The sequence below is a fragment of the Nicotiana attenuata genome, unplaced genomic scaffold (genome assembly GCF_001879085.1).
Source record: "Nicotiana attenuata strain UT unplaced genomic scaffold, NIATTr2, whole genome shotgun sequence".
Lineage (NCBI taxonomy): Eukaryota > Viridiplantae > Streptophyta > Magnoliopsida > Solanales > Solanaceae > Nicotiana > Nicotiana attenuata.
This window is the reverse complement of record NW_017672867.1, coordinates 62092-81203: the sequence shown is the minus strand read 5'-3', so window position 1 is coordinate 81203 and position 19112 is coordinate 62092. Positions and strand designations below refer to the sequence as shown.

At 42.5% G+C, this 19112-nt stretch overlaps 1 protein-coding gene across 1 annotated transcript in view; it reads left to right on the top strand.

The window, feature by feature from the left end:
* Positions 1 to 16634: 16634 nt before the first annotated feature.
* Positions 16635 to 19112, top strand: part of LOC109214761 — an 8321-nt gene continuing 5843 nt past the window's right edge. Inside the window, exons 1-5 of the mRNA XM_019378707.1 lie at positions 16635 to 17170; positions 17912 to 17950; positions 18094 to 18147; positions 18292 to 18355; positions 19018 to 19076. Of these exons, the coding sequence (XP_019234252.1) occupies positions 16856 to 17170; positions 17912 to 17950; positions 18094 to 18147; positions 18292 to 18355; positions 19018 to 19076 (531 nt within the window). The 5' untranslated portion in view covers positions 16635 to 16855. The remainder of the gene's footprint in view (positions 17171 to 17911; positions 17951 to 18093; positions 18148 to 18291; positions 18356 to 19017; positions 19077 to 19112) is intronic.

Sequence of the window (19112 nt, the reverse complement as noted above, 5' to 3'; positions counted from 1 at the left end):
TACATAAACAATATGTACCCAGCGAGTATCCCGCGTAATCTCGAAGAAGTAGAGACGAGAGGTCGACTTGATACTCACTAGGGTCAGATAATATTATGAGTATAAGTTTAACAATGAAAATCTTTAATAGGCACCAGTTACAACAAGGCATATAAGTCATATTATTGCTAGGATTCCGATTAATCAATTACTACAGTTACAATTATCAATGCATTTCGGGCCATGAAAGCAGTACCAATATTAACAATCTCAGGCAAAGCTATATAAGCATGCGCAAATATGCCGAGGCGACGGCCCGATCCAACAGAAATAAACTGTGCACTTGCCGAAGGTCGACGGCGCGCATATAGATGCATCTATTCATACCGAGGCGATCGACCCGATCCACAAATAAGAAGAAATATCAAGTATACACACAAGGCACATCAATAGTCATAAATGCCAAGCAAGACTCCCAACAATTGTACAAGTACGTTCTTATTCCCTTTTTAAATCTCTAGCATATCCTAGGTGCTCGTAGTAACAAGATAGTATAGAGAGTCACGTAAAATAAGCATGATGTGGGTCCTAAACTACCTGGACCATTAACATAGTAGTAGCTACGCACGGACTCTCGTCACCTAGCGCGTGCGTAGCCCCCGCATTTAGCAAAAATTACTCAATTATTAATCTTATAGGGACAATTCCCTCTTACAAGGTTAGAAAAGAGACTCACCTCGCTCCAAAGTGCGCTCCCAATATCGAGAAGAAGCCCAAGCTCTTAATTTGAAGCCGAACGATCGCAAACTAGTTAAAATAGGTAAGAACTAGTCAATAAAGGCTTAAAAGGTCGAATTCTAACTATTTAAGTAATTTCCCAACCTTTTCCACAAGTTTCCTAAATTCCGACCCCAGGCCCACGTGCCCGGATCCTGATATTTTTCGAAGGAAATTGTTCTCTACAACCTAAGGATCAATAATATATATATTCTAGTCCATTCCATAACAAATTTCATGCCTAAATCTTAATTTTATTAAAACCCTAGGTCTAGCTCTAACCCTTTGATTTTATCTAATTTTTTTAGTGTTTAATCTATCTAATATACATGTATTTAAACTAATAATGAATGGGAGTAACTTACCTTGAAGTGCTATGTTGGAACCCTCTCTTTGGAAGCCCCCAAATCGCCTAAGTGTGGAGTGTAAATGAAAAAATGGTGTTTGAGTTCGAATTAAATGAAGGCCACTGCCCAGCGATTTCCGCTTCTGCTGTTATGGGACCGCATCTGCGAAGATGGGGCCGCATCTGCGAAACTGGGCAAGAGGGGATTGGACCGCTTCTGCGGTCTGAGGCCCGCATATGCGGAACCGCTTCTGCGGTCCCTGGGCCGCTTCTGTGAATTTCCCCTTGGCCTGCCTTTTTCGCTTCTGCGATGGCCTGACCGCATCTGCGGTCCCGCTTCTGCGGCTCAAGAACCGCAGATGCGGTATGACAGAAGCAGCAAAATCTTCAGCTCTTCCTAAGTTTTTCTACTTCGCTCGAACCTCGCTCGTTTGACGCTCGGGGCTCCCGAGCCCCGCCCGAACATACTGACAAGTCTGAAATCACGAGGAGGACCTACTCGAACCCTCAGATCACTCAAAACAACGCTAAATCTTGGAATCACCCCCTAAAACCAAATGAATCAAACTATTGAATCTTCAAGTTCTTAATTCTCCTCTAACGGGTCAAAATGCCCTTAAACTACTCGGATTGACACCAAATTTTACGGGCAAGTCTTAAACGACATTATGGACCTGTACCAAGCTTCGGAACCAAAATCTGAGCCCGATACCTAGGGAATCAATGATTACTTAGCTTCTTTAATTCCTTAAAGCTTCAATTAAACAATTTTAGATAAAAATTCATTACTCGGGCTAGGGACCTCGGAATTCGATTCCGGACACACGCCCAAGTTCCATATTTTCCCACGGACCCTCAGAAATTGTCAAACCACGAATCCGGGTCCGTTTTCCCAAAATGTTGACCGAAGTCAAACCTTGTCTTTTAAGAAAGTCTTAAAGAAGCAAATGAGCATATTTTACTCAAAACCCTTCCAACTCCCGAACCAACCGCCCCCGCAAGTCATAAATTAGTTAAAGCAAGTACGGGAGGCTTTATTTAGGGGAACGGGATCCTAAAAGGCAAAACGACCGGTCGGGTCGTTACAAAACTTATATATCATTGGCCTGAAGTTAAAACTTTAGGCTAATATTGATTTGTGACAGTTTGAACTTAAGGCAACTAACCTAAAGCTTGAATTGATTTAATTTTTTGGCCTCAAATTTGAACTAATCTACCGATGAAAGAATCATAACATATATTGTGTTATAAATTGTTAATTGTCTCTATCGAGAACAGCCTCTCTACCTATCCAGGTAGAGGTAAGGTCTGCATACATACTACCCTCCCTAGATCCTACATGTTTCGAAAGTGCTTTTATCAAAAGTACTTTTGGTGAGAAGCAGTTTGTGTTTGGCTAATTTGTTTGAAAAGCACTTCTGAGCAGCAATTAGTGTTTGGCCAAACTTTAAAAAATTATTTCTAAGTGTATTTTTCTCAAAAGTGTTTCTCAAAAAAGTGCTTTTGAAGAGAAGCTACTTTTTTCTGCTTCTCCAAAACTGCTTATGCTTCTCCTCAAAAGCACTTTTTTTCCTTCCAAAAGCTTGGCCAAACACCTCAATTATTGGCCAAAAGTGCTTTTGGCCACAAAGAAGCTTGGCCAAACAGGCTATAAGAAGAAACACCAATAACAATAACAATAACATCTACGCAGTGAACCTTATATTACTTAAGCCACATGAGTTTTCCGTATTTGGACTAAATTTTTCATACTTTGCAAATATTAACTATTTTTTAAACAACAATTCTGGAAAAAAAGAGAGGGTAAATACCTTCACCTCCAACGTGAGGTTGCATACTCGAGTCACTAAGGTAGCTGTATGGGTCAAAATTAGGTCTAGTTTAGCAAATACATACGGGCAAGCTGAGGCCGAGGTCGAAACCAAGCACGGTACAGTGGCGAGGAGTCGCTCGAAGAGAGAGACCAATGCCGAGGTCGAGTAGAGAACAAACGGCTGCAACTGTTAGAATATTCCTAGGATTATGAATAGGAATATTCTATTGAATATTCCCCCAAATTGTACTTTTTTAGGGTTTTTTGGGGATATCCCTTATAAATAGGAAGAAAGAGGAAACAAAAAGGGGATCCAGGACTTTGACGAAAGAACATCTTGTAAAGAGTTGACTATAAAAAATATACAAAAAGCTTGTCTTGTCTTCTCTGTTTGATTCCATTACAAAACATTCCTCTCTTATTCACAAGATCCAAGAACACTTTGTTCATTCCCACTGTCCGTTGTCACACGCTTTAGTCAGAAGAAGGAATCATCCATCTCATCCAACATTTGGGTGACAAGTCCCTTCTTATTACATTTCATGTCATTTGTCACGTTTATTGCATGTTTTCATTCTCATATTTTTTAACAATCGTTGTGTATTAACTTGGCATTCATCGACTTGAACACGGTCCCCTACCTCTGAGTTGTTGAACTTCAGATTTGGGATTTATTACTTTTAACTTGGATTCACCCTTTGTTTATTTATTAAATTGGTTTAACGAAAAGGGCTTAAAACTTTTTTGGCACCGTCTGTGGGGAGGTCCTAGTTAAGAAGTTTAGTTTCTTCTAGATCTAAAAAAAAAAAACCTCCCCCCCCCCCCTTTTTTTTTTGCACAAGCTAACAATGGTAGGAAAAGGAGAGGAAAGACTGAAAGCAGTGATAAGTGTCACTACCAACCTCCTACGCACCATCAACGAGGTAGACAGGGAAGACGAGGAGAATGTAATGCCGAGCGCCTCACCTAGGCAAAGTGACTCGCCTCCTCCTCATGGGAGTGTAACCGCTTCACATGAGAAGGGAGCCTCCACGTCCACAACGGAAGAAGCACCGCCCGTAGTGAAAAAGTTATTGGAGGCGTGGCTGACAAGTACCCTAAGCAGTATACTCGACAAACCCGCTCAAGGGGCGAGTAGGAACACCGCACAAATTGACACCCCAATAACCACCAACGAGCAACACGCTCCTCCTCTAACATGTAACACTTACACCATTGTTGATGCAGGTAGCGACGCCCTCGTAGATATTCTGAAGAAAATGGAAGAAATGGAGAATGAGAATAAAGCGCTCCGCGACCAAATGAAGGAACACCAAGAAAGGGTGATTAGATACCAGGCGCCCCAAAACTCCTGCCAAAATGGGACATCAGCCGGTTCATGGAACAACCATACAACGAGGAGGCATTCCCATATGCCATACCCAAAACATTCAAAATGCCACCATATTTGAAAATATACGACGGTACAACGGACCCTGAAGACCATATCATTCATTACGTCACGGCGGTAAAAGGCAACGACCTCTCGAAAGAGCAGGTATTATTAGTGCTGCTGAAGAAGTTCGGCGAAACCCTAATAGGAGGAGCCTTAACACGGTACTCACAATTACCAACACGTTCCATAATGATGTTCAAGGAAATGGCCGACAAGTTCGTCACCGTCCATGCCGGGGCCAAGAAAGCAGAAGCTAGAGTGAATGAGATATTCACCGTCAAACAATCGCTTGGCGATGGACTCAGGGACTTCCTCGCCCGGTTCAACAGAGTAAGAATGAGCCTATCAAACGTGTCAAAAGGGATGGCGGTAGCGGCCTTTCAAAACGGATTAAATAGGAACGGGTCGAGGGCGATAAGAAAATTACTAAGCAGGCTCATGAAATACCCTCCCACCTGGGAAGAAATTCATAATGCTTACTGTGTCGAGGTGAGAGCAGATGAAGACGACCTCAATGGTCCAACCCAACTGCTAACGACGGTCCAAATGGATCAAGGAAAGATCGTCGGAATGACAGCCGAAGAGATCACGCAGGTCCACTCCTAAATCAAGAAAGGCACCAACCGTACATTAGAGAGACCATCCCATTACCTCCCCGCCAAGCCAAAGGGGCGTCCAGGGCACAAACGGAAACTCACTGAAACGAAAGAGGTATGCCTCCACTTTTATCTACTCACAATTTTTGTGTCTCTCCTTCAGAAATAGTTTACGCCCTAGAGAAGCTCGATCCCAAGGTGAAATGGCCACAAAAGATGAAGTTGGACCCAAATTCCAGAAAGTCGAACGCCCTCTGCGAGTTCCATCAGGAATGGGGCCACAAGACCGAGGATTGCATAGCCCTACGACAAGAAGTAGTGAACATGCTCCACCAAGGATATTTGAAGGAGCTGAGGAGCGACTGTGGGAGAGCCAATTTTGCTCGCGGACGAGAACCACATCAACGCCCCCCAAAGCCACCCTCCCCCGCCCGCACCATCCAAATGATCGTCGGCGAAGGCGACAGAGCAATAATCAACCATGTGAAGTTCACCACCACACATAAATTGAAACGGTCAATCACCATTGAACAGTATGATGACCTCGGAGACAGTATCATCTTCGATAAGTCAAATACCCACGGTTTGACCTTTCCTCATTTTTACGCTCTTGTCATTACTTTACGAATTTCAGATACCAATGTAAAAGGGATTATGGTAGACGACAAGAGCGGCGCGTGTATTATCCACCCCAGAGTTCTCAAACAAGTGAGACTCGAGGATAAGATAGTACCACGCTGCATAACACTAACAGGTTTTAACAATGCAGTTGAACGAACCTCCGGAGAGATAACATTACCCGTTTGGCCGAGGGCGTCACCCCAAAAATAACATTCCATGTCATGAACCAAGACACAACCTACAATATCATTATAGGGCGACCCTGGATACACGCTATGAGGGCCATCCCGTCCAGTTTATATCAGGTCATCAAGTTCCCTACCCCATGGGGAATATTCAGTATCCGCGGTAAACAGCGCACAGCTCAAGAATGCTACTGCATCGCCCAAGATTGCACATACACTCAACAGTTAAGAGAAGAAGGCTTAGGAGCATAGCAATTACCGAAGTCGGGGCCCGAGTCCGACAAAAAAATAGACGTCGTCAGAGACCCCGACATCGTGGAAGCCAAAGGGTCAACAGTGGAAGACCTCGACCCCGTCCGGCTGGACGAAAGCGACCACAACAAAAAAGCCTACATCAACCACAAACTCATAGAACCAGGTAAATTCCATAAATTTTTAAATGACAACGCCCATCTGTTTGCCTTCTCCCATGCAGATATGCCAGGTATCCCGAAAGATATTGCAACACACAAGCTGAATGTCGATCCACTCTACCCGCCGATACGACAAATCAGAAGAAATTTTAATGCTGCAATCAACGAGGCCGTCCGCGAGAAGGTAGAAAAATTGCTCGCCAACGGTTCCATCCGAGAGTCAAAGTACCCCCAGTGGGTCACTAACGTGGTCATGGTGAAAAAGAAAAATGAGAAATGGCGCATGTGCGTAGACTTCACGGGCCTAAACATAGCCTGCCCGAAAGACTCCTTCTTGTTTCCTCACATCGATCAGCTCATCGATGCAACAGCGGGGCACGAGTTACTAAGCTTCTTGGACGCCTACTCAGGCTACAACCAAATTCTCATGGAGGAGGAGGACCATGAAAAACCACCTTTATCACCCATCAAGGGACGTACTGCTATAGAGTCATGTCATTCGGGTTGAAAAATGTAGGGGCGACCTATCAGAGGCTGGTCACCAAGATGTTCAAAGAGAAACTCGGCAAAACGATGGAAGTTTATATAGACGACATGTTAGTCAAATAAAAAAAAAAGAGGACCACATCGACCACCTGAGGGAAGCCTTCGACATACTTAGACGATACGACATAAAGCTAAACCCCGAAAAGTGTTTCGACATGACCTCGGGAAAGTTCCTCAGTGTTTTGGTGTCGCAGAGAGGGATCGAGGTCAATCCCGACCAAATCAAGGCTATAGAGGGATACCTGAAATTTTGATCAGCAAGAAACAGGCACAGAAGCTGACCGGCCGTATAGCCGCCCTGTCGAGGTTCATCTCATGATCCTCTGACAGATGCCACAAATTCTTCAACGTACTAAAAAAGGTCAACGAACTCCAGCGGAATTTTGAATGCATCAATGCCCTAAGAGAATTAAAGTCATACTTGTCCTCGCCCCCGTTACTCGCCAAGGCAGAACCATACGAACGTCTTTAAATCTACCTGGCCATATCCGACATCGCAGTAAGCGCAGTATTGGTCCGTGAAAACAAAGGTACGCAATCTCTAATCTATTACATTAGTAAAACCCTTGTTGATGTCGAAACGAGGTATCCCCACCTCAAAAAACTAGCCCTGGAATTAGTCGTAGCTTAACAAAAGTTGAGACCCTATTTTCAATGCCACCCCATCTCGGTGGTCACGATCTTCCCCCTAAGAAGCATCTTACATAAACCCGAGTTGTCGAATAGATTGGCCAAGTGGGCCATCAAATTAAGCGAGCATGATATAACATATCAGTCGCGAACAACGATAAAGTCGCAAGTACTCGCCGACTTCATCGCCAAAATACTGCCTGAAGCCGAGCAAGAAGCCTCCCGTACTTCCCCCAAGCTATCCGACCTACGGGTCCTGTACACCGACGGGCCTCCAATGCATCAGGGTCTGGACTGGGACTCGTGCTCGAGGTCCCGACAGGCGAAGTCATCCGCCAGTCCATACGGTGTCCCGACATGACAAACAATGAGGCCGAGTATGAGGCCGTAATTGCATGACTAAAACTAGTGCTCAAGTATGGAACACGGCGAGTCACCCTCCGATGTGACTCACAACTCGTCGTCAACCAAGTCACAGGGACTTTCCAAATCAAAGAACAGAGGCTACAAAAATATCAGGCAGAAATTCATAAGCTATTGCTCGAGTTTGACGAGTGCCAACTCGAACAGATACCTCGAGCACAAAAGATCGAAGCAGACGACCTTGCCAAATTCGAAGCGGCCACCAAGAACATAAGCGGGAAATAAAACGTGGTCATTTTCCTCTGTTCGTCAATAGACCAAATCGAGGTACGCACTATAAACTTGACTTGGGACTGGTGCAATCGTATTATGTCATATTTGCAGGACGGAGTGCTCCTGCCCGAGAAGCTAAGAAGCTTCGAATGCAGGCGACCCGATACAGCATCATCAGCCATGACCTGTACAAAAGAACGTTTGGCGGTCCCTTGGTAAAGTGCCTAGGACCAAACCAAACTAGGTGCGTCCTCGAAGAAGTACACGAAGGCCACTGTACCCATACCTGTAATCGAGCCCTCGTTCGATGCCTCATACGGGCAGGCTATTACTAGCCCACCATGAAAAAGGAAGCCGCCAACTTCGTAAGAAAATGCGAATAGTGCCAAAAATACGCTCCAATGATCCACCAGGTGGGCGAGCACCTCCACTCAGTCGCGTCGCCTTGGCCATTCATCAAATGGGGGATGGACGTCGTCGTACCCCTTCCAGCAGGACGAGGTAATATACGATTTCTTTTGGTTTTAACTGACTATTTTTCCAAGTGGGTAGAAGCAGGTGCATCCGCCTAAATACGCGAACAGGAAGTTATCACGTTCATATGGAGGAACATCATATGCCGCTTCGGCATCCCCAAAGGAATCAGCTGTGAAAACGGACCCCAATTCACCAGAAAAAAAGACCGTCGAATTCTTCAAAAAATGGCACATCAAGCGAATACTCTCCACGCCTTATCATCCCGCAGGCAACGGTCAGGCGGAGTCCTCCAACAAAACAATATTGAACATCATGAAGAAAAAGCTTGAGGACGCCAAGGGACTATGGCCGGAACTGCTACCGGAAGTCTAAGGGCATACCACACCACGCCAAAAACAAGCACAAGAGAGATGCCATATTCACTGGTCTATGGGACTGACGCAGTGATACCAGTCGAAGTGGGGGAACTGAGTTTAAGGTACTCCAACGAGAGCGGACCAAGTAACGATGAAAGCAAAAAGCAAGACCTCGACGAAACAGATGAGCAAAGAGACATGGTCTATGTAAGAATGATAGCTCAAAAACAACAAGCAGAACGGTACTACAACAAAAAAGACAAAGTCAGACCACTCAAGGTAGGAGGACTATGTACTCAAAGCCAAAACACAAGCGAGCAAAGACCCACGGGAAGGCAAACTGGGAACCAATTGGGTCGGGCCATACAAAATCACAGCAACTGCAGATAAAGGGTCATTCCAACTAGAAACAATGGAGGGAAAACTACTACCAAACAATTGGAAAGTCACCCACCTCAAATACTTGAACTTTTGAAGATGGGAGTCCTCCAAGTCGTACTCTTTTTCCCTCACCGATTTTTGTCCCAATTGGGTTTTCTCGAGGAGGTTTTTAACGAGGCAGCAAATAGGATGTCTCGAAGTTTCGATATTAAGTTCATCACCCCACTTATCGACTACTTCTCTAGGTCGAGCGATGAAGGGACTACATAGACTGGGACTCCTTGAATGTATGTACGGACCGAACATAAATATGTAATATTCTCCAATAAATGAACAAAGCAGTATATGACATTCTTACACAACTCCGCCAATTTTACACATCACGCCAACGCAAAGGAAATATACATTCGATTTCACTCGAATTATTTTCTAAGTCTACTTTCGACCTCGCTCGAATTGACTTACATTCGACCTCGTTCGAATCAATCTACATTTGATCTCGTTCAAATCGATCTACATTCGACCTTGTTCGAATCGATCTACATTCAACCTCTCTCAAATTAACTTACATTCGACCTCGTTCGAATCGATACACATTCGACCTCATTCGAATCAACTTACATTCGACCGACCGAAAGTGAGGGACTTTCTCACAAAAGAACACTCACTAGAAAGAAAAAAGAAAGAAGAGCTAGAATTACATAGCAAAAGACAACTGTTCCATTTCAATCATTCCATTCCAATACGTTTTTACAAAGGGCTGGAAAGACGCCCCCACAAAAAACAGCAAAACACAAAAAAGCAAAAACCAAGTATAAAGACTTCACGCCGCATCATCCCCCCATCATCAACGTCACCAACATACTCATCATCGTACCAACGATCGGAGGCAAGCCCATCTAAGGTGTCTTCATCATCGTCCCCATCGGTCGTACCAGGATCATAACCATAGGCGTCACGAGTTGCACGTGCCTTGACACGAACATCCTCAAATTTCACCTCGAAAATCTTCCCAACCGTCTTCAGAGACCTGTATATGTCAAGTTGGGCCTCAGCATGAACCCACATTTCATACAACTCCCGTGACACACCGGGAGTGGAAGAAGTATGAGAAGTAGACGGTTGGGCCTATTGTTGCGCCTTCTCGGCCCTTAGGGCGATAACCTTCTCATTCAGCTCAGACAGCTCCGCCTCCAAACCCCCAACCCGCTCCTCAACCTTGCCTCTTTGAGCGTCGAAGTTTCCGCCTTAGTAGCTTGCTCAGATATGCAAACACGGAGGGCACCCCCTAGGGCTGCCGCCTCTGCCACAACGGCCATTCTTGCTTTCTCGGCTCAGCCCAACTCTTCGACCCTGGTGCTCAGCTCACCCCTCAAGTGGACGGCCCTTGTTTCACTCTGCTCGAGCTCAATCCTTAAAGATGCCACCTGCGCCTGAAGGTCAGTATTCTCGGCCATCTCTCCCTTGCTCGCCTCAAGCTCATCCTCTTTAGCCCTCAGCGCCCCCTCAAGCACGCTGCATCTGCCGATGGCCCTCATAAGCTCCTAATCCTTCTCCCTCAACTCCTCATCCTTCTGCTTAAGCCCGTCGCAAAGCATTTGAAACTGGTTGTCCTGGCTAAGTAAACCAACTAGTGTTCGGTGCTCAGAATGATACTCTCTGTACTTGGATACCATCTTCTTGAAGAGGGTCGTCCTTTGCTTTTCCAGCCGATCACGCTCAATCTCCATGATGAGAGTCTGACACACAAAAGAAGATAGGTCAGTGGAATTAAATTACACATACGAAATAAACTAACATCACATGGAAAAGCAAACTTACTCGCAAGGCCATACCGAATATACCCAACGACAAATCCGCATCCTTCAGCTTCTGCATCGTCCTGTTCTCAGAATTCGCGCACAAAGGAGCGAAGGCCAGCACCGCCCATTCCAAGTTGGCCAAAAGGTCGTAATCTACGAGGATGACTATGTGCCGATCAGCCCCCTCCGTCCTTATCTCCACTCGGGTGAACCTCTCCTCAAAAGACCGCACCTCCTCAAGGTCGACATTGGAGCCCGACCCATCATCTTCTACGAGGACGATTCTATTCATTCCCTCCACTGATGATGAGCCGACCTCGGCTATTCGTCCAGGTTCCCCTCTGTCGAAGGCCCCTCCAACCTCTGACTGCCTCTCCTTCATGACGATAGCCGGTGTGGGAGCATCCTCAATGTCCAGTAAGGGCGCCGCCTCTGCATCCAAAACAATGGGCCTTTCTGACTCGGTATCAGCAGCACCGACCCTTCCAGCCTCCACCCTATGCCTTTTCCTCGGTACTGCCTCCTCTTCGTCATGAGACGACTCGCCAATTAGGTGCAAGATGCGGTGATTAGAGGTCTCAGCCGACGTAACGGCTACACGTGGGGCGGAATCGCCCAACGGTGGAGCTAAAATTTGACCCTCTCGTACAGACTCAAGCAGTACAAATTGCATTCCCGCCGAGGCAACCACCTGGCGGAATGCGGGCACCGGAGCCTTCGCCTTTTTGGAAGCACGCCGACCTGGCACAAAAAGAAAATCACGTAAAACTATATATATATATATATATATATATATATATATATATGACAAGACGGTGGTAAGCTATAACGAAGATGAAGAGTCATGGAAATGAGAATCAGACTTACTAGTCGAAGGCTTGCGCCCGAACCGCCTGTTAAAGGATGCCCAGTCGCGAATTCCCACAGTATGAGGTAAGACGCGAGTTACCTAGTCTTCGATATCAAGGACCAAGGGAGGTGGACACTTACCAGCTGAAAGTAGAAAGACATGAGCAAATCAAAAACAAAAAGAGAGGGGATAAACAAAATATATGACAGATGGTAATAGACCCTTACGGTTGAAGTTCCACTGCTCGGGAAACCCGGCTGGGTCCGCCACTACGTGATCGATTCTGATGAAGAAGTAATTGCGCTAGAACCGACGGTTCGCCTTGTCATCCATCCCCATCACCAATCCTTTGGTCCCACAGTGGCGGAGATGAATAAGCATGCCTCGGGATAAACTATGTGAGAAGATGTGCAGCAGATGACAGATGGAGAGTTTGCAGTCGGCCAACTCCGCAAACTTTTCCAGCATCAAAAAGACTTTATATAGGAAAGGGGAAAGCTGTGCTGGACAAACGCCATAAAAACGGCAGAACTCCTCTGTTAGAGGGGGAAGAGGAAGAGAGTAACCAACAAAAACGAGTAGGCGTAGAAAGCACAATACCAGGCTGGTGAACTTGTATCACGTCGTTCCCCGCCGGAACAATATCAACGTGAGCAGGAATACGGAATTTAGACCGCAGGTTAGATATTTGTTTCGACCCCATGACTAATAGTACCTGCTCAGGAGCAGGGGCAAGTTCTTTTTGGAAGTCATTTCTGACCGACGGGTTCCGAGGAACAATCTCCTCCACGATGGGAAAACTTTCGTCCTCTGCAACCGTGGGTTCACCGCTACCGGAAGGCACGGCTACCGACATAGGGGTCGCATCAGAAACTATGTCAGAAGTGTGAGGGGAGTTTTCCATTTCTTCAGTAACGTGTATACAGTAGAGTCGGAAGAAGGGTATTAAGGGGGAAAGAAAACGTAAGCTAGAACGGAAAAGCATAAGGAAATCGGAAACAAGGATTAGAGAAGAAGTAGAAGAACAAGCAAAGTGCAAAAGGAATATGAAGTGATAAAAGTTTCATTTTTGAACCGCCCTTCCCCTATTTACAAGGTATTGTAGCGCCCAAATCGATGCAAGAAACTGTCATTGACCCTAAGATCAAAGCAACAGAGGCACTGGAAATGACGCATTGCATCGGGAAGATGCGTAATGATGACGCGCGTGGTCATGACATCATCCTATGTTAGCCATGCCAACCACAACCTTCGAGCCAAGCCGTCATCAATGTGACATCGTCCAATTCAGCTCGTTCACCATGGCGGAATATCTCTTGATTAAATATAGATAAAATTCGCTCATCGAGGACTCGCAAGAGAACGACCTCAAGAAGCGGAGGGATTAACTGTATGGGACAAAATTAGGTCTCGTTTAGCGAATGCATACGGGCGAGCTGAGGCCGAGGCCGAGGCCGAGGCCGAAACTAAGTACGGTCCAGTGGCGAGGAGTCGCTCGAAGAGAGAGATCAATGCCGAGGTCGAGTAGAGAACAAACGACTGCAACTGTTAAAATAGTCATAGGATTATGAATAGGAATATTCCATTGAATATTCCACCAAATTGTACTTCTTTAGTGTTTTTTAGGGATATCATTTATAAATAGGAAGAGAGAGGAAACGGAAAAGGGATACGGGACTTTGATGAAAGAACATCTTGTAAAGAGTTGACTATAAAAAATATACAAAAAGCTTGTCTTGTCTTCTCTGTTTGATTCCATTACAAAACATTCCTCTCTTATTCACAAGATCCAAGAACACTTTGTTCATTCCCACTATCGGCTGTCACACGTTTTAGTCAGAAGAAGGAATCATCCATCTCATCCAACATTTGGGTGACAAATCCCTTCTTATTACATTTAATGCCATCTATCACATTTATTGCATGTTTTCATTCTCATATTTATTAACAATCATTGTATATTAACTTGGCATTCGTTGACTTGAACACGGTCCCCTACCGTCCGAGTTGTTAAACTTCATATTTGGGATTTATTACTTTTAACTTGGATTCACCCTTTGTCTATTTATTAAATTGATTTAACAAAATGGCTTAAAACTTTTTGGTCAAACCGCAGTGAAAAGAAATCAATTGGGTCTATATAGTTTACATTGCATGATGTCCACTTCACCACCAAAATTTTTGGACGCTCAAGTTGGAGTTTTGAAGTCTTTTGGACTAGACATCAAAATCGTACTTATAATTTATGTAATGTAAATACTTGTTCGACCGACATATATTGATAGACTTTCAATATAACCAAAGCTACTATTTAAATGGTTGGGTTAGCTTGTATTATATTATTCCACAAAAATCAATTCATACGAGAGCTTTGTTTGGGAAAAAAACGAAAGGATGGTGCTAAATATGGAATATAATTCTACTTAATGGAATAAAAATTCATCGTTAGTAACTCAATTATATTATTGGAGAAGAAAGAAATAAAGTTAGATAAGTTGAGTTATGACACTGTGGTCAACATGGACGACAATCTAAAGTAGATTGGATTACTACTTATTCAGTGAATTAATCACCCTTAACTATCCAAAATTGACAGGATTCGTCAATTTAACAATTGAAAGGAATAAATTAAAACATGGATAACTATATAATAGATGAAATGCGTGCAAGTTGGTCGGACAAAATCACTATTAAAAAAATATAATAATAATAATGACACACTAAAAGCATAGCTTATGTGATCTAGCGCTCAAGTAGGTGAAAATTATAAGAGATTATAGTTCAATTGTTAGTTGAAACAGGAAAAAAAAACCTAAGGCAATTTCTTCTTATACAATTCAATCTTGATAAATAGAGTTACCTTTATTTTACTCATATCTTCTATATGAAAACCATTACAACAACACAACAACAAACCCAGTATGATCTCAACAGGTGGGGTCTGGGGAGGGTAGTCTGTACGCAGACCTTACCCCTACCTAATGCAGGTTATATGAAAACCATTGTTATTAAAAAAAAGGATAAATTAATTTGTGAAATAATAATTCATAGTTGGAGCAAAAAATCGAAATAGTTCGGGATTTGATATTTACAAGTTCTTATAATTGATATCTAAATAAGTTTTTTAGTAAAATTTATATCAAAATATATTTTCTAGTTTCTACTCAAAGCAGGTTTGCATTTTTCATGATAATTCTTCTTGCTTGCTTCCTTTATTAATGCACTCTTTTTGGTTATTAGGAATAGATAGACTTTCCATTGGACTCATTTTATTTGTTATGAACTAACTAAATGATTGAGGGGTCGTTTGGTAGTCGGTTAGAGAGGAGTTATCCACGTATTAAAATTAGGATAAATATATACATTGTCTGGTTACAAAAATGGGAAAAAATTAATCTTCACATAAACTCTAGCATAAGTTATACAATGTTTGGTTGGTTTTTTCTCTTTTCCGCACAAAACATATTATTGCTAATACAATATTTGGTTCATGCTTTTCTTTTCCGCATAACTAATACATATATAAGTAATGAGGGAATCTATGTATTATTTATGTAGGGTATAAGGTGGAATAACTCATACATGTATCGGTAATACTTATTTTAGAACATGAATACCCTCTATTCATACTTGTATTTTTTCATTTAAAGATATATCTAAAATATAGTAATAATTTTAATAGAATAAACTAGACTAATAATAAATAATACTCATATTACATTTATATTTTACTATATATAACTAATTTTCGCATAATTAATCCTTACATAACCAATCCCTGCATAATTAATCCTAACATAACTACACCCTGTATAACTTTTTTTTTGTTTCCCATCTGGTGCCTGGTATCTACATTGGGCCCCGACTAAATCTGAATTCGCCTCGGGAAGTCCCACAATTTGGGGGTAAAGCGCTCCCTAACAAAGGTGACTCTATACCTAATAGCAGGTTAAGAATGAAGGAGTACTTACCACTCCACCACAACCCTTGTTGGTAAATGAGTTTCGATCCTGCATTACTAATACCTGCATAACTCTAATGTATATGGTCCAAATCGAGCCTGCCCTTTTTGAGAGACTGATCGAGGATGGAGCACGACAAGTCGGGGTCGGTTTCGATTTATGACGGACCATGGCACAGGGATGTATTACTAAGCTCGTGAACCAATGACCGATCAAGATCGAGACCAGCCGTGATCGAGACCGAAGTGGGATAGAGATCGAGCAAGGTCGAAGGGAGCCGGCTAAGTCGGATAACAGAAAGCCGAGATATCCGTGATCGGACAAAGATCGTGGCGGAAATCTCGACACATATCAAATCAAGACCGGTTATTTAGCCTATCATAGGATTTGTTTCCGTATTTAGAATTGTACCATAAATAGAATTTCTCTACTATATAAATGGGTTCTAATCATTTTGTAATGATCACATTCAAGCATAACAAAGCAATACATTACATTTTCTCTTAAGCTCTATGTTCAGTTCATACAGCTCAATAGTATGTTTAGTTGGTTCGAGGACGATCTAGCACGAGGGCCATAACTACTCATCATATGGGTTTGGTTCGAGGGCGATCTAGCACGAGGGCAATATCTGCTCATCATATTGGTTTGCTTTATTTTACAGTTAATTTCTAATATTAATTCTCATATTTCTCAGTTTGTGCCAAGTGAAATCACATATCCTTAAAACCACTCATAAGTTTAATTGTCTTAATTCCCTTTAATTATGATTTAGGGCGATGTTAAGAGGGTTAAATTACAAGAACCTGAATCTGAGTACTTATACGTAGTTTTGAAAAGGGGGGAAACCAAATAGCGTAAAACGAAACCAAAATTTTCAATCTCCCTCCCACAAAAGGGTCAGCTTGGTCGCGTTGGATTTACGCGCTACCCACCCCCCATTCACGCAAATTGCCTCCTTATTACCTCAGCCAGCGCCTCTCTCTATTTTCCGCCATCGTTTCTCTTCCTCCTCCAATTCAAATAACAAACCCTTAAAATCAATAAAGAATGAGGAAAGGTACAAAGAGAAAGGCTAGAGAAGTAGGAGGAAGAAAAGGCAAGTCCAAAGAAGAGGAGAAGGTTAGTAGCCAAGAACAAACCGCAACCACCGAAGAAGCGACCAACAAGAATGGTGAGCCCGCCCAAGCCCAACCCCAAGCCCAATCAGCTGCAGAGCAAAGCGAATCTGTTCAGAAAGAAGAGCCTAAGAACAATGACAAAGGAGGAGAGCCTAGCAAAGGTGTTGTTAAGCGCGGAGCTAAACGAGCCAAGATTGCTAAGCCTCAGACTGAGACTGAGTACTTCCCCGATAAGCGTAATTTGGTAATGCTACCTGCCCCCTTTTTTGTGGATTATTTTGGTTGTTTCAATTTGATAATGTTAAGTAAGTGGAATCTTGAAACTGCTTAATGTTATGCTTTGGTAGTTCAATGATTGTTAATAGGCCTGAATGGGTTGAGAGGATTCATATAGCTGAACCTTCTTGAATGATATGGGTTTTAGCTTAAGTGTTTGATTTACTTTTTTATTGGTTGTTTTATTTTGATAATGTAGGTTAAGTTGGATTGTTTGAAGCACTAATTACTCCATTTGTGGTTTGGTACTCTGATAATTTTTAATGCTCACTTGGACATTTGCTTAAATACTTTTTGGGGTATTTTGTGTAATCTTTTAAAGGGGAGCTTTGGCGCAACATTAATGTTGCGGCCGTGTGACCAAGATGTCATGGGCTCAAGTAAGGCCGCATAAGATAGACTGAATGTGGTCTGGCCTTTTGTCGGACTCTGCGCACATCACGTAGTAGGAGCTTAGTCTACCGGGCTGTCCTTTTTTTTCTTCCTTCTTCTTCTGAAATCTTGTTGTTCCCTTTAAAAATATAGGGTAGGTATGTTTCTTTGAATTGCTAAGTGGTTTGATGATAGTATGTTGTGCTTAGCTTCATAGTTGCAATTGTACTCATTTAAATTTTTGTTGCAGAAGATTTGCAGTTTCCTCCTTTCTCTTGTAGACAGTTAATAATACCTTTGCCTGCTTCCTTACAGTTTCAATTGGTATATTTTGCAGGAAGATCTATGGCAAGAGGTTTTTCCTGTTGGCACAGAGGTTAGAATTTGATTGTTTTCTGTTTATTCATTTTTTTGAAAACGGCTTTCTGTTTATTCATTGGCATGGCTTTCTGGTTTATGGTACTTAATTTCTTGCTTATAATTTCTGAAATTTGAATTTATTCTTTTGCTCGGTGCCAGTGGGATCAGATAGACATGGTTTACCAATACAAATGGAATTTCTCGAATCTCGAAGTGAGTTGGCTATTTTCAGTTCGTTTTTCGATTCAATAAAATTTTGTATTAAGAAAGTGCATTATCTGCCTTATGTTTCTGTATGCAAAGTATTCAAACAAAAAGAGACCAGATGACTCAAAGGTCTTGTGTGTTTTCTGATAGGATGCATTTGAAGAAGGCGGAGAATTGCATGGAAAGAAAGTCTATCTTTTTGGTTGTACTGAACGTAAGTGGTAGCTGAAGCTTGTCGCCTTACTTATTCTATGGACATATGCATGTGATATGCTCCAAGTAGCTTGACTTATAGCTGTGATCTTTGAAAGTGCAATGCTTCTACAATGTGGTTCAGCTTTCTGTTTAGTGTTTAATCTTGTTATATAGTTTCACCTAGACATCTTCAACCCCTTCAGCTGATTTATCCCTTCTTTTTCCGTCAATGTTTTGTGCATAGTCATAATTCTCATCATTTTCATGTTCAACTTTCTCTTTATTCTAATCTTCCTATGCAAGTTCTCACCTGGGGATCATTGACCCCTTCAGCTGATTCATTCTCTTCTTTTCCTGCCAATGTTTTTAGTGAATATTTATCTTCTCACCATTTTCTATGTTCAAATTTCTATTAATTTGAGCGTTGCTTAATAATTTCATGTATGGGTAATTGACCCCTACATTCGATTGATTACCGTCCTTTTCCTGTCAATATTTGTGATTAGTTATTTGATACTGTTCATAATAAGAAGTTCTGTTTGATGTACTCTGAAACACTTTTTCTTTAGCATAGGTGATCATATTCTTTCAACTTCTTATTCTGTTTCTTTCTTGCTACTAATATCCTCTTATCGACTCAATTAATTTGCTTCATGACTAACTGCTCTCTTGTTTTTGCAGCACAATTGGTTTATTTTCAGGGCCAATCAAAAGTGACGTGTATACCTGTTGTGGTTGCTGTAAGTCTCTAAGATCTAGCTTTTTATATATATATA